This window comes from Hibiscus syriacus, unplaced genomic scaffold (assembly GCF_006381635.1).
Source record: "Hibiscus syriacus cultivar Baekdansim isolate YM2019G1 unplaced genomic scaffold, ASM638163v2 tig00003507_pilon, whole genome shotgun sequence".
Lineage (NCBI taxonomy): Eukaryota > Viridiplantae > Streptophyta > Magnoliopsida > Malvales > Malvaceae > Hibiscus > Hibiscus syriacus.
The window spans coordinates 1,063,226-1,079,794 of NW_024061975.1; the positions used below are offsets into that span (position 1 = coordinate 1,063,226).

At 30.5% G+C, this 16,569-nt stretch overlaps 2 protein-coding genes and 1 long non-coding RNA gene across 3 annotated transcripts; 1 reads left to right on the forward strand and 2 right to left on the reverse strand.

The window, feature by feature from the left end:
• Positions 1-258: 258 nt before the first annotated feature.
• LOC120178250 (tobamovirus multiplication protein 1-like) lies at positions 259-2,144 on the reverse strand. The gene is made up of 9 exons (XM_039184167.1): positions 2,082-2,144; positions 1,936-1,970; positions 1,570-1,640; positions 1,356-1,401; positions 1,212-1,275; positions 1,067-1,120; positions 896-973; positions 545-659; positions 259-410 (listed from the first exon to the last, which is right to left on the reverse strand). The coding sequence occupies exons 1-8, from the start codon at positions 2,142-2,144 to the stop codon at positions 567-569; spliced, it is 504 nt and encodes a 167-aa protein (XP_039040098.1). The 3' UTR covers positions 259-410; positions 545-566.
• Positions 1,978-3,254, reverse strand: LOC120178813 (tobamovirus multiplication protein 1-like). The gene is made up of 3 exons (XM_039184601.1): positions 2,809-3,254; positions 2,369-2,459; positions 1,978-2,280 (listed from the first exon to the last, which is right to left on the reverse strand). Exons 1-3 carry the CDS (start codon positions 2,908-2,910, stop codon positions 2,210-2,212), a joined length of 264 nt encoding a protein of 87 aa, XP_039040532.1. The 5' UTR covers positions 2,911-3,254; the 3' UTR covers positions 1,978-2,209.
• A 5,682-nt stretch (positions 3,255-8,936) lies between these two features.
• On the forward strand, positions 8,937-9,765 carry LOC120178538. Its single transcript, XR_005521521.1, has 2 exons — positions 8,937-9,152; positions 9,543-9,765. It is a non-coding gene; the product is annotated as an uncharacterized LOC120178538 (long non-coding RNA).
• Positions 9,766-16,569: the final 6,804 nt, after the last annotated feature.

Consider the following 16,569-nt stretch of genomic DNA (forward strand, 5'->3'; position numbering starts at 1 on the left):
AACGTACATTACTTGGTTTGTTTGTAGGTAACATGGAAATTCTGTTTTACTTTTTCAGGTTAAAATAGTGGTTTTTAATCCCATGAATTGGTTAACTCAAGGGTTAGAGTGTATTATTTATTGATTCCTGGGAAGATTTAGTTGTAAAATCTGTTGAGAGGAAGGGATTGCGAGTGATATTTTAGAGTGTAATTATGAACATATTGATCCCCTTTGTGTGCTTATTTTCTGTTTAAATCTCTCTTTTCTAATGTTCTAACGCTAATGAAACCAATGGAGCTGCATTTTCATCACATGAGAAAACAAAATGCATGTTAATTCTCCATGCCACTTCTGAGTTTACAGTAACAAAAAGTTAATGAAATGAACTGGTTCTTCTTTTTCGTGCTCATTAATGAAGCAGATTTCTGCTCAAGAACAAAACAAGAGTCTTGAGATTGAATGTGCATATCGAGTCCTTTAGCATCGAGGAAATCAGAACATTGGCTCAAGAGCTCCCACTCAGCTCACATTTTCCTCACCATTTTAATCTCTCCTGTTTCTGGGTACAAAATGCATGCAACTCTTCATTTGATGGGATGGTACTGATCGGAAACTCGCTTCGGAGGTAATTTCCGAAGTATAAACAACACCAAAGCTGACGGAAGAATCTCAATCAACTGTCAAAAAAGAAGCAACACAAATGCCGTCAATATCTATTAAACTGAAGTGTTTGTCAAAGAACATCAGCTTTAGTTATCATCACACAAAACCTCTAGGGAACAATCATGTCTGATCGATATTCATTATGCATTGAACTATATTGCGTCTTAAACAAACCGGTGGAACATGACTGAAGTTCGATCTTACTGCATAGCGTAATGAATGATTAGCACACTCCAGAAATCAAATGTACCATGTAGTAGATAAGGTTTAGGAGGGGATGGTGTAGAACATCGACATCGGCATCCTCGTCAAAGGACGAGACCAAGACCTGTGAAGCGAAACCGATAGAAATGATCTCTTGTTATGCATAAAGAAGTTCATGTAGTATTTACAATTTTATTTTTGATCCAACATGGCTCACCATGAGGCATCTTAGCACGAAACAAGCACAACATATCCCTGTTACGAAGCCAACCTGCCATGGAAAAAAGGTCGAAAACCACGTCGAATGATGGATAAACAGTTTAAAGAGTATCGGAAGTCCTTACAATTACAAGTTAACAAACCTCAAACAGCTTTTTCTGACCACCTCTGGATTCGATAGGGAAGCGTATCAACATGTAGAACAATCTAAGAATGTAAAGAACTGAAAAGTGAATAGAGAAGGAACAGAAACTAAATTCTGTCAGAGGCTTGTTATCGACTCTTACCTCCCACCGTATAGAATGAGTTCGGATGCAGCACAAAGCGAAATAACTAATGCCAAGAAATTCCCCAATGCATCAACTTTTCAACTCACCCAAAATAAGTCCATATGCTTCTTCAGAATCTATTCATTCGTTAACTTTGTACAAATGGTTACTCAAACTACATCATGGCATTGAAAATGCAAATTCAAAGCAGATTTAAAGAAGAAAAACTTACTTGAAATGAAGATTATAGCATATTCGATTGCAATCGGGCTTTTACTTAACCACCAGTCTTTAGATAGGCATCTTTAGATGCATTGTAAAATCTGAAAAACCACCCGTCTAGATGATGCGTAATTACATTATTACTTTTACCTGAGCGAAGTATATGAATCCGTTTACGCTATAGTATGCAGGCCTAAGTTTATTAATTGGAAGACTTCTTGCCTAAGAGAAAAAAACAAAGAACAATCCATGAGAATCGATTCCGCATATTGCTTAAATTATGCTAAACAACAATGTAGCAAAGGATAGTTGTCTACCTGGTAATATATCTCTGCCCAGAAAAGAACAAGCAACATATATGTTGAAAAAAAAATACAAGATTAGGAAATCCAAAAGCACCATTTCGAGTGCCTGTACATGGATGGATGTTATAATTAAAGCAGTAAAGCTGAACTAAGATTATATCGATAATACAACAACTATTGCCAGGGATAATCAAATACGCTACTCATTTCCGAATACCGAAAACAAAGAAGGCTTAGACATTATATGGAAGCCATTGTCATGGAACTCTAAAGATCGCATGACCCTGCTATCAGATGCTCATTCACTACAAGTAACAATTAAAATCCGGAGCATCGACTGCTACTCTAAACAACGACACATACCATGGGTTTAATGAGAAACACGGTCTTGTAGAAACAGAAAAGAGCAGCCCTCACTGTTAGAACGCCATACAATAATTTTGTTAGCCAAGTTATAGAACAGCTCGTTGAAGAACTATGGAAGATGTAATGCACAACTCTTACATCCATTTACAACAAAGTTCATCAAGTGGAAAACCTTTTGTGTCGTCCACCCGTACTCCGGCACTCGCAGTTGAATACAGCATAATTGTACCTGAAAATCGAATCATTAATGCCATTAGAAAGCATAATCTTGCATCGTATGCTTCATGATTTTGGGCAATATCAGATAACAGCACAAGTTGCTGGGAGCAGCGCTGGGATTTACATGAATCTCAGCAGCATATTATCGAACACATTGTGAATACATAGACATATCAAAATTCATACCCAGAAATCTTTAACGTATCGAAATTTATATAAATTCATAACAAAAAAGATTCAAGCTTTACAAAAAAAACATCACATGCATGCATAATAAAGTAACCCTTTTTCGAGATAAATAGCATTCATATTTTCACATTCAAATCCCATTGAAAGACACGAAAAATGCATCAAATTACCAGCGCAACAATTGAAATAAGAGCATAGAAAGCAGACAATAAATAGAAAATGAATCTCTGCCATTCCTCGGATTTATCAATCTCATCCCACCATCCAAGCATTCCCACGACATCTCTCAACAATGAAGTTTTCTCTGTTAGAACAAAACCTTTTACTCTCACCAATTCACCATCTGAAGGAACTTCCCTCAACTGTGAAAAACAATGGGAAAAAAATAAATTAAATTTAAAAAAAAACAGATATTAGAGAAAACAGCCATTGGTAAGCGGGAAGGAGGAGGAGGGAGGGGACACACGGAGGGAAGAGAAGGAAGACACGTAGGTAGAAGTACGCCCCTTGTGGAGAGAGCATAACGGTCGAAACATTTACAGTTAGTGCAATATTCGTGGATTTGGCTAACGGACAGTACTCTGTTTTTGTTTTGGGGTTTAATTAATGGCTGCAGTTAACAGCATCGTCGCTAAAAAATGTTTTAGAACTGAAGCTAAAACTTTAACCGGATTTTGCTGTTGACTTGACTTCGTAAAAATTATTGAAATGGGGATTATTAATTGTCAGACTATATTTTAAGTGTGCTAATCTTGTAAGGGTACGAGTGCGATCTGTAAAACTCGTTTTTGACACAAAGCTTACTGAGTTAACATTCGAGTGTAAATCCGAGTCGTGGATGAATCGATTTGTACTTCCAATTGAGCCCCATCAGGTAAGGGTTATGCACGATTGTCCATAAAATAGGGACCATTGAGCTTAGGATGATCTTGGAAGGACTAAAACTGTAATTTTTCCATTGAATGTTTTGCTTTGTAGGCGCGGATTATGGGGGCGAAAGGTTGAGGTGACCTGATTTACTTTGTTCTTTCTTCATTTATTCTCTCTCATATTTCCCTTAGAACCATAGTCTCTAAGCCTGCAAAGAATCTGTTTCGATTATCATTTTGGGATGAAGACTGTAAGATCTGTAATCTCCATCTCCAAACCTTTAAGAAAAGCTCAACATTTTTTTGGAAGATGGTGTGAAACAAGCTTAGAGTTTTGTAAGGATTTAGGAGGGATTGTTCTAAACTTTATCCATGACATCTATAAGGTTATAAAGTTGTGTTATTACTTCTCTTAAAATTGTGTTCAATTTGTATATCATTTTGATGGTTATTGATTGGTGAAAGAGGAACGATAACCTTCTAGTGCAAGAGGAAAAGAAAAGGTTGATGAAAGCTACTCAAGGGAGTTTTTGGTTGCTAAGCTCAAGGTAGTACATTTTGAACTGCCAAATGCTTATTTTATTTCATAAATTTAATTCCATGCATGACCAAGTCGGGAGACGTTTCGACATATATTCCTACTAATGCGATTTCCATTACAGATGGACACATATTCTTATCCATCGATCTATTCAATGTCGGAATCAGACCTACTATTAATGTGGGGATTTCCGTCTCCAGAATAGATATGCGACCCAAATTAAAGCTATGAAACAAGCCGCTGGTAAATCAAAATTGGAATTGGCCCAATCCGTCGAATTAGAAGCCTTTGCGCAATTTGCTTCTGAACTTGATAAAGCTACTCAGAATCAATTGGCAAGAGGTCAACGATTATGTGAGTTGCTTAAATAATCTCAATCAACTCCTCTTACGGTTGCAAAACAGATAAGTACTATTTATAGTCGGTGTTGGTAGAATAAATGTTGAGTGTTTTAAGTGTTAAACATGTTTTAATGATCTTGACGATGATTTGTTGTTGAAATATGTTGAAAATAGTGTTAAATAATGCCTTAATTATCCCTTCGGCTTTAGGAATTATCCAAGGATTCAAAAATAAGTGTTTAAAAGTGTTTTGGAGTTGTTTTTCAAGTTTTATTAAAAGTTTTTTGGGTTATAGTATTGATATTGTCGATAGAGTATTGATATTGTCGATAGAGTATTGACACAGTATGAATTTAGTATTGGAAATCTGCATTTTAAAAGGGTGGTATCGATACTGATTTATGTAGTATCTATTAGGGTGTTTAATGAGTTGAGCAGTTTGAACTCGACTCGGTTAAAATTCAGAAAAAAAAACTCGACTCAATACCTTAACAAGTTGAGTCGAACAAAGTCTAACTCGACTCGATAAGTTTACGAGCAATTTGTTAATTTTTTATATAATTTTTTGTAATTATCTTAAAAAAATATTTCATTCAAAAAAATTACTAATTTACTAATAGATAATAAAAAAGATGATAAATTGTTAATCTATTAATTTTCTAATAAACAACAAAAAATAATAATTAATTAATTAATATTTTACTATACCAAAAAACTATATTTATTATTTTAACGCATTTGTGGATTGTTACTTTGGAGTTTAGACTTCGAAATTGCTTCTTACACTCTTGATATTTTTGATTAAATCTATTGATTTATGTTTATATTAAGCTATATATAGTATTAGTAGATTTTATCTATAGTTAAGAAAATAAGACAAAAATTTTGGTGAACTTAACAAACATCGAGCTTAACGAGTAACGAGCTTAACGAGTAACGAGTCGAGCAACAAGTCTTTTTAACGAGACGAGTCGAGTAAAATTTTAACGAGCTTAACGAGCCGAGTCGAGCAACAAAGTTTTTTAATGAGCATGAGTCGAACACTGCCCAACTAGTAATCAACTCGCTTGATAAACACCCCTAGTATCTATATTGTTCATATCTTACAAGATTAGCACTCGTATCGTACCCTTAAACCCTAGTAGTTTAAGGGACAATATTGATGTTGAGTAGTTTAAGGGATTTCAGTGTATAATTTATCATCGATACCATCAAATTAGTATCAATACTCCTTGTTTAGTATCGATATCCAGTGACGAAACACAATGAAGGCCAGTGGGGGCCATGACCCCCTAAAAATTTGAAAATATAATTTAGATCTTTAAAATTTTTAAAAATTTAATTTGAACCCACAAAATTTTAAAAAAAAATCATATTAATCTTTGAAATTTTGAATACTATTACTTAAACCTTTCCATAATTTTTAAAAATTCTCATTAAGCCTCCCAAAATTTTAAAATTTTCAGTTATATCTCATTTTTAAAAAAATGGAAATTGAACCCTTCAAAATTTTTGAAAATTTTAATTTAAACTTCTAAATTTTATTAAAATTTTAAGTTGGCCCCCCAAACAATCACCAAGTTCCGCTACTATCGATATCATTGAGTGAGTATCAATACTCAAGTATTTGCCCAGGTGGGAAAAAACTAATACGACTTGGGGGTTTTCTTTGAAAAGATTTGTGAAATGTTGGAAATCGCCACCAACCATTTCAAGGTGCGATTGGGACACCAAAAATAAGGTAATTTTAATAAAACAATTTATTTTATCAAAAATACTAGTTTTGTCTACGGAAACTAGAAATCGGGTTCTAGAGTCAGTTTCGCGCGAGAAAGGATTAACACCCCCACAGTGCTTAGAAATTAGTACCTAGTCGATTACCATATATTTAAAAGTTGAAAATTTTGAGTTCGTGATTTTATTTAATTTCAAATTCATTATGTATGCAAGGTTTTTGAAAATGATGTCGATATACTTCAAGAATTACCAGTGGTCACCCCTAAGCATAATGCAGATGATACACTATTAACTCCTTTGTAAGTGAACATTGCCTTGTTTTGAAGACATGATGCAATCAAACAATCAATTATTTAAGCCTAATTATACTAGGTAATTAACTAAGGCTTCCCCTAACCTAAAATGTCAAATTATGAAAATTAAAGAACTTAGGACTAAACCTAAAATGAAATATCTAATATTAATCTTAATTGATTTTAACCAATTATTGAATCGAATAATCGAAATGGTCCCTCGGGTATGTTAATGCGAGAACCAAAGCAAATTATTCTCTAAGCTAAAGGACTATAGTGATGCTAAACCTGAAGTGGTGGCCCTAATTGCAAACCCTAATTAATTATGTCAAATGAATATCCTATAAAAGTTCAAGGACTAGATTGTAAAAAGTTTAAGACTTAAATTAAAATCTAAGGCTCTAATCATGGACTAAATATCATAAGTATGAGATTACAAATTAAAATTCAAAGAAACTAAATAAATATAAAATTTTATGACAATCATAAAAATTAAATAAATGTGTCAATAAATACTAAGGAATTAATTAAAAAGGGAAGCAAAGTTAAAAAAGTAAACTAAACAAATCAATGAAACATGACAAATGAAAAGAAAGGAAATAAAATTAAACCACCCAAATTAACATCTTGATCTACAAGGAAGAAAACAAGATAATTAAAGAATAAAATGACCTAAATTGATTTGGAAGGAAACTGAATCAACGGGAGAATAATAAAAGTAAAGGAAGACAAATGGTGAAAGTCAACCAAAACTAAGGGAAATAAAATATATATAAAAAATAATTTTACGTGGACAAGAACAATTCTAGAAAATATTGGAATAATTCATAAATAAGAAAATATCCATCACATTCTATACAAGTATGTACATATATACATTAATATCCACTCAAAATAAACGGATCCGTCTCTAATATTTTTGGGGCCCTGAGCAAAAATCAAAAATAGGTCTTGGTTGAAGGAAATTATATTCCATTACTTTAAACAATTAATTTAATATCGTAGAAAATTTATTAAACTTTTTCGAACATTAATTTCATTGTTTTGTTAAGAAAACATCTTAAATATGACTAAGAGAATAAAAAATCGAATGTGGATATAAATTATGATATGGAGTTTTATTTTGAATAATAAATTAAGAAAAATAAAGAATAACATATTATGTTATCGTTAGATTGAGATTGGAGAAGACTAAGACTTAAAGAATATTTGGTAAATTGAAAAATAAGTTTTGTTAAAAAAAGACAAATATGATTAGATTTAATTCAAAATTAAATGAATTAACGAGAAAGATAGATAAAGGGATGAGAAATTGAGAATTTTATGAAATTATAAAAAAAATTAGAGGCCTTAATTATAAAGGCAAAAATCGAGATTGAAAAAAATAAGGGTCTCAATTATAAAGTTATAATTGAGATCGAAAAAACTTAGAACCCTCAATTAGAAAGTTAGAAAGTGAGATTAAAAAAACTTAAGAGTCTCAATTATAAAGTTAAAAGTGAGAAAAAAAAAGAATTATAATTATAAAGTAGAAATTACAAAATCAGAAGCCTCAATTAAAAGGTAAAAGATGGACTTTAATTAAAAAGATAAAAGTGAGATTGAATAATATAAAGATAAAAAGACCTCAATTAAAGAATAATAAATAATCAATTATAAAGGTAAAAATAATATTTAAAAAATTAAAAACCTAATTATAAAGATAAAAAAATGAGAGCTCCAATTACAAAAATGAAGAAATGGGGCCTGAGCAATCGCTCTGGGCGCTCCCCATAATAGCTGGGTCTGAAATAATACCTACGGCATAAATGTGTTCACTATGTATATGCATATTTATAATATGGAAATAGCTATATTACATACATCACGCCTACATGCACATATGTACGATAAAAATTATTACATATCCTGCATTTAATACGTATATGGAAACAATATTAGAATATACAACTAAATATGGAAACAAAATATATTGGGATTAAAAAGTAAAACATGTTAAAATGCAAGGGACGAGAATGAAATTATACTGAAAGTTCTAGGCATAAAAAATGAAAATAATAGGCAAAAATTATGAAATTGAGACATAGAACTCAAAATAAAATAAAAACGAGATTAGGGACCAAAGTGTAAAAACACGGCTAACATGGAGGTTATGAATGAAAATAAACCATAAATTTAATTCTAAATAATCACCTATTCACAAAAATGCAAAATAACATAATAAGGGTATGAGATTCGAAGAAAAAAATAAAAAGAACACCACAAGGGGACTAAAGTGTAAAAACACGCTAACGTTTGAGTGACTTAAACGTGGGTTGCTCATTTTTAACTAGTAATCCAAAGAACAAAATATAAAAGGATAAACTATGAACCAAGGACAAACAGATCCGCAATGAAACCAAAATGACCTCGATCCAGTAACCAAGATGCAAAAACACTGGTGAAGTTTGAGGATTAAAGAGATATTAAACTCGAAATATATAAATCAACATTTTTTTTTCAATTCACTTTTTCCCCAAGACCTCTCTAGCCGACAGCCTCACCAAAACCCAACACCACCGCGTCGATTACTGAAAGTAGGCTGGAAAAAACCTAAACACCCTGATCTTCCCACCTAGACCCAAATCCAAGCCAAAATCTCTTAAATAAGTCCTAGATACCCCTAAACTAAGACCCGACCTTTCGACTTCTCCTACTCCGAGGAACCCCCCACGACGCACTCTCTCCCCTCAGGTAAACCCTTTCTACCCTTTTCTTGTTTTTGGCTCAAATGTAAAATAAAAAAATGGCTAGAGGAAAATAGAATCCACCTTGAAATGTTTTTCTGATCTCTTTTACTTCTTTCTGAATATCTGGGAAGAAAGCCCCTTACATATTTTTGAGTGGTCTTTATATAGAACCACACTTCTAATACATATTACAAAATCAAAAAATAAAAAAAATATAATCTCTACTTGCTCTGTCATTCGCCATTCCTCTGTGCTTGAGTTTAGGTCAGATCAGTAGAGGAAAGAGCATGGCCATGGAAGAGAGTTGGTGAAGTCTTCATTGCATTAAATTCCATGATTTTCCTTGATTTGGGTTAGATTTGATCTGATTTGTTTCTTTTACTGTGTTGCTGAGGTGATGAGGGTGGAACAGTGAATGCGGTAGGCTTCTCCGACAACGGACATCGATGGCAGGGGTGGCTGACTGTGGCATGGCAAGATTAGGGTCAGGGTTATCCAACTTGTGTTAAAGAAGTGGGCTTAGGGTTTTAATTTAGGCCCATCAAATGGGGTTTGTAATTGGGTATGGTTTTGGATGTAAATAATATTATATAATAATAATAATCTCCATTTGAGCATTCATACACCTTGGTTGAGTATCCATACTCTCCGATGTTGAAAGATTAAAAATATATCCTGATACACATAAATAATTACGATTTGATATAAAACGAATGAACAAACTTAGTAAGGAGTTCTAATTTGTAAATGACTAAATACGCTTAAATAGTATAAATTATAAATGGATTTTGAAGGTATAAAACATGGGGAATTGAGTAGAATAGCCTTATGGCATATGAAAGAGTTTGAGAAACCCTAAATAAGTTTAAATGACAAGAATACCTTCGCGAGTGTAAAGGACTAAAATGCCTTTAAGGGGTATAATTACGAAAATATCCCTAAGGACCTAAGTGATTAAAAATGATTATTTAAATGGACAAAAATGATGAATTATTTGTAGGGCTTATTAGTAGGCCATATGAACCTATATATTCAGACTCGTAAAATGTAAAGACTAAAATACCTCTAAAAATAAAATGGCAAGAGAACCTTACGTACATAAGAGAATAATAATTCCTCACGAATAAAACCTTCATAAGCATATGATGAGAACTTATTTAAGGGTTATAAGCTACTAAAAAAATAAATATGTCTTTGTATGATCAGCCCCGGCCGTGAGGGGTGTTTGGGTCGGGCAATGGCCAAGGACCCAAAATGGGAAAGGGTCCAATGTTGGATCTAAAAATAATTCTATAGAGAAAAAAATAACGTATTAAGACAAAAATAGATGTACTACTACTACTAATAAATCCCGCACGCCTTTATCAAAAACCCAAAAAATCTCTCTAGCTTCATCAAAGACTCTTGAATCACGACTGTTTCATCACTATCATCAGAAGCTCTTCGAATTCTCTGCTCTCTCCAAGATCCAAAATTCAATTCTTAAATCTCTACCCACCATTAAACTCATGAAAAATTTCTTTATTTTCAAAGAAAACCGTTATTAACATCAAAGCTCCTAAACATTCTCTTATCAATGGCAACGGTAGTCTTTTTCTTCAATTTAAATAGGGTCAAATCACAATTGAATAATATATCACTCAAAAGTGTTATCCTCAATCAATTGAATTTTATATGAATGGTTGAGACTTTAAGGGTTCTTGACGGATAAATATGTTGTGAGTGGTGACGAATTGGCGGTATTCGACCGAAGTAAAAAAATGAAGAGCCCCAGTCTATTATTGCTTAGGGCCCCAAAAAGATCAAGAGCGGAGTTGCGTATAATGCTCTAAGAGAAAGAACGAGCTATAATTGAGAATAATGTGCACAAAATTTTGTGAGAAAATGTTTGTCTGATTGACGTATTGACGTATGTATGTTGTGATCGTGTGGTTATACTATATTGATTGGACTTAAAGAGAGAATTTTTAATGTGTGATTTATGACCTTAAATGTTTTACGATGGTTTAGCATCTCTCGTCACTCTCTTGATAATATTTAATTGTTAGTGTCTATTTTTTAAATAAAATTTAAAATTTAATATTCACTTTTTAACTTTATAAAGTCCAATGATAAATATTATTTTAGTAAAATTTAATAATCATTTTACATATTTTATCATATATACCGACATATGACATTAATAGTGTATATAAGCTTGGGCCCGAGGCTAGAAGAACCCATAACTGTTTAACATTTGGATTTTGTTTGTCCGACTCTTAAGATTTAGTATTTTTTTGTTGTTGCTTTCGAGTTCTAAGACTTCACCTATTATTTTGGACCGTTTCGAATTATACATTTAATTTTGGGGGGTGAGTCTCTCAGTTGGGATTTTCTACATATACAAAGACTCAAACATAAAATCTTACCTAAACGATATCAAGCTGCTTACCACTTGAATCAACCCCGTTAGTAATATCTTCATGCACCTAATCAACACCCCCAACGTCTAATTATTGGCTAAAACATACTCTATAGACCAAGCAGCATCGGTTTTATTTATAAAATCAATAATTTATAATCAGATTGAGATATGACCATAAACGGTACATACGGTAACAAATACAACTTCATTTATATTAATTATCTTTAATTCAAAGTACGTATTAACATATATATATATATATATTAGTATAAGATAATTATGATGTAATATATGTTTAAAAATTAGATAGTTAATAATATACATTTTACAAATACAATTATTGATTTTTTTTTTAAATTAATATATTTTTTACTATTAAAATTACTCGATGAGTCATATTAACGTAATTTTAATTAAATGTTAACATATACATAGGTATAATGAAAAGTCTATTAAGATATTGCCAAGCAGTGCATATCAAATCATTGACTCCAATATAAAGGCACAGCTGTTTGATAAAAGGCAGGTAGGCTCATCGTTTAAGGTGTGGGTGTCGACCGACGACTTTTCCCTTTCGCCAAACAGCTTGAATCCATTGTCGGCCTTTGGCAATATAATGCCAAGCTGCTGGAATAATATAATATTATATTCTTTATTTTGTTTTATATTAATTTTTTCCCAATATTTATCACAACTTATGGATTAAAAGGAGAAGTCCGATTCAACTAAATTCATATATATATTTGATTAAGTCACAATACACTAAATTCATATATTAAATTAAGAAAAATCGCAAAGTTGAGGAGTGAATCTGTATGCTAAGGCAAAATAAAATAAAAATAAGAGTAAGCTATGTATTTAGCCAACCAAAAATTATTTTAGGTCCATTTTGGTCACTCAACTATTTTTTTTAAATCATATATAATATTACGTTTTAGTTCCGTTTTAGTCACCCTCTATTAAAAATAAACAAAACCGCTAGTGTTATAATTTTCTTTTACTTTTTAATGATGATATACTATTATTTTATAGTAACACGTCAATATTATCGTTGATTTTTTAACGATCGGTGAACAAAACGAAACAAAAAGATAACAAGTATATTTTTTAAAAGAATTAAATAATCAATACAGAACCAAAACGATAATTCAATGGCTAAATATGTAATTTACAATGGATGAAAAAGAATAGAAGATGGGCTGGAAGTAAGGTAGGCAAAGGCGGCCAGTGATAATGTAATTCCCTAAATCCAAATTTGGGTGGATTACTCTCACTAGAATATCTCGATGATAAATAAATTATTATATTTTAAGATCATTAGTTCGTATGTTAAAAATATAAAAAAATATAAACATTTAATAAAAATAATTAAAAATTATATTTAAATAAATATTATCTTACTTTAAAAAAAAAGTTGGGTGGATCATGACTTTGTTGAAGGTTGAACTCACGAGTTATGGAGTTGGTGCATGAATCCAAATGCTCATCTTAAAAAAGTCCATGTCATATCCATATCAAGCAAAGTGTCCCCTTTTTTACGTTTGGAACCTTGTGTTGCCTTGGGAAGACCGACTCCAACCCCTATTTCTTCACAAATCACAACCCAACATTTTCCGAGAACGCAACAATAAAGTCTTTGCAAACGGACACAAATAGGACTATCAAAATCAATATCATACGTCACAATAAAATATGTAGGGTTAGATAATGCTAATTTTAAACTATAAAGTATTGATTTTTTTTTTTAGAACTATTTTTTACCATTTTTATTTTTGTGTATATGATATTTTTTTCTTAATATTGCGTATATAATATTTCAAATAAAGGACACATTATTTAAATCTAATGGTTAGCTTCAATATACAAGGTTGTGCGGTCGACGGCTCGAGACCTCTCGGCTTTATTCAACTATAATTCTTTTTTTTTACTAGAGATGATTTGTCTTGTTATTGGTGGTAGTAACTTGAATACAAGGTTGAGTACGAGTATGTTGAATTCGAGTCGGTTTGAAAAGTTTAAAATTGAATTTGACTCGACTCGAAAGCTCGTGAGTTTAAAATTGTCAAGTTCGATTTGAGCTTTAACTCAAAAATTGAAGCTCAACTTGAGCTTTGAAAAACTTGAACTTGAAACATTCTCAGACTTAGCTCGATTGAAGCTCGAACTTGAATTCGATTTAAACTCAAACTCGAATATGAACAATAAGTCCATGAAAACCTTGTATTGCATTTAAAAACAACATATAAATATTAATATTAATATTAATTTAATTTTAAATTTTATTTTATTCGAGTTATTCATGAATTTTTTAATCGAGCATTGAATAACTCATTTTAGTTTGTTAAAAACTCAAATCGAGTTTAAACTAGAATTAAGTTTGTTTATTTTAAATATTGATTGAATCAAATACAAATAACTTTTAATAAATCTAGTGTTATTTACAATATTGGATGCCTCTTCTTTTTGTTGGATGTAAATATTTATAAACACATATTCCAATATTCTAGCCATAGAAGACAATGAAACACGAAGCTCTCATACATATAAATGTTTTTGTATTGCTCTAAAGTCATAATTCATTTACATAATCATTAAATTTTTTTATTAAGATAAAATGATTGTAAAATAATATATATTTTAAATATTTTCAATTATTTTTATATTTATTATTATTATATCGCAGTTTTATTATGTTTTTAATTTGCTTCTTATATCATATGTTATATTAATATCATTAAACTCAGTCTTTATGTGATTATATAACAATTTGAGATTGTACAATATTATTAAAAGTTCTCCTAAATTAAAAGACTAAATATGAAATTAATCTAAAATGAAGGCTTTAATATTAATCCTAATCAATTTTAACTAATTATTGGATAGACTAATTAATATGGAACTTCATGCAAAAAAGTGAAGACCAAATTTAAAATTCTCCTAAATTAAATGTCTAAAGTGAGATTAAACTTAAGGTGAAAGCTCTAATATTAATCCTAACCAAATTTAATAAATTATTAAATCGGGTGACTAATATGGAACATCGGGCATAAAAGTTAGGACCAAATAAAAAATTCACCTAATTTAAAGGAGTAAAGTGAAATTAACCTAAGATGAAGGCTCTAATATTAACTTTAACTTAAAAGCACAAACCCTAAACTCTAACTTAAAACCCTAAACAATAGTAAATATTTTAAACATTGATGCAATTAAACAAATTCGATGGTTAAATTGATGCAAAAATAACATAGGAACGAAAATGATAAATTGAGCTACTACATGGGCAAAATAACCCTCAAGTCTTTAAATATTATATAAAAAAATAAGTTAATCATATGGATTAATTTAAATTCATAATTATAATTTAATAAAAATATTTATTTTCTTATCAATAATTTGGTTAAATGAGACTAGACATTAGAAATTTTAAGTAAGATTGAAGGTTTTAATTTTGGTATTGTAAATAATAAATTAAGTTAGAAGAATCCCCTTATAATAAATCTCTCTAATGCTTGATTTATTTTAATCAATTAACATATTAGATGTCGGTGATAGAAAAGTTCATTCATTTCTATCTCATTTACCAACAACCAAGGTTAGGGTTCAAACCTATAACGTTTGAAAATAAAATAAATTAGATTAGAATGATCGTCATTGTCTCTGTAGTATCTAATATGTATTAGTCGTTTAATAAATTGGATACTAGAGATTAGTTAAAAAAAAACTCAAATTCATTTCCTTAGTAATTTATTGTTCGTTATTTCCAGAAATAATTCAGGAATCAACTTGCCTTGTTGGTTGTGTATATATGTATCGAGATAGGTGGCTCTTTTTGGCCTAATCTTAAGGTTTAAATGCAGCCAATTGGTTCTTATTCGTCATCTATTTTTTTTATGAACCTAGTTTTGACCTATCTTCTCATTGCATTTAATAATAATGCTGCATGCAGGTTCATAATAGAACAAATTAATAATTGAAACATATGAATAATTAAATTAATAAGATTTATATAAAATTGAAAATCCTTAAACTTTATTATTAAACCGTGACATGTAAGTTGATAATGAAGTATGAGTAGTGGCGGATTCAATTATATTTTTTAGGATAGAAACACATACGTTAGTAGTATAAAATTTTTAAATAAAATGAATGTAAATAAAATTTTAAGATAAATATAATTAATAAAATAAATAATTAATCAAACAAATTTAATTTTAAGATAATTTAAATATTTTTAAAATAAATATTATCGATAAAATAAATCACTAATAAAATCAGAACTACAACTGTGGCTCCGCCACTTATTATAAGGGTAGTGTAGGTTGACAAAATAGAGCACGCAAAGTATACCCTCCATCACAATTTTGGTTTCTCTTTTTCTCTTTTTATTATTGGGTGTGTACATCCGTGCATAATTAAATCTGATGTAGGTCATATCAACCCCCACAAAAATGATTGCTCTATACCTCATTCATGCATCCTCTTTTTACCATTTGCCACAAAAATTAAGAGAAAAAGTTTACATAAAAAAATCATTTTCTCGTGTCTTATGAATTTGGAGAAGGAGATACTATTCTAAAATATTAAAGTACATAAATGGTATATACTATATTTTTTTATTGAATCTATCTATTATTAAAATTATAAAATAATTATTTAATTATAAGGTATTTTTATTAAGCCTTTAATTATTAAAAGTTATAAAAGGATCATTTAACTATTTATATATTTTAAACTTGTCATTTTTCTGTTAAAAAATTAACGGTCGTCTAAGTTGGACATTAACATGTTGACTTGGTATGATAGCCATTGAGATTCTGAGATGAGATTTTATCATATCTCAGTCACCATGTTAATGTTCAACTCAAACTATCATCAATTTTTTTTTACGAAAAATGACGAGTTTGGAACATATAAATAGTCGAGTGACCATTTTATAACTTTTAATAGTCAAGTGATCATTTTATAACTTTTAATAGTCAAGTGACTCAACACAACAAAGTCATATAGTTTGAGGATC

Coding starts and splice junctions, on each gene's coding strand:
- LOC120178813 (XM_039184601.1), bottom strand. CDS start 2,910: ATGCTTGGATGGTGGGATGAGATTGATAAATCCGAGGAATGGCAGAGA. Junction 2,460..2,808: donor TTATTTCAATTGTTGCGCTG/GTAATTTGATGC, acceptor TTCGATTTTCAG/GTACAATTATGCTGTATTCA. Junction 2,281..2,368: donor GAACTTTGTTGTAAATGGAT/GTAAGAGTTGTG, acceptor GCGTTCTAACAG/TGAGGGCTGCTCTTTTCTGT.
- LOC120178250 (XM_039184167.1), bottom strand. CDS start 2,144: ATGCGATCTTTAGAGTTCCATGACAATGGCTTCCATATAATGTCTAAG. Junction 1,121..1,211: donor GTCAGAAAAAGCTGTTTGAG/GTTTGTTAACTT, acceptor TTTCCATGGCAG/GTTGGCTTCGTAACAGGGAT. Junction 660..895: donor TAAACCTTATCTACTACATG/GTACATTTGATT, acceptor CTTTTTTGACAG/TTGATTGAGATTCTTCCGTC.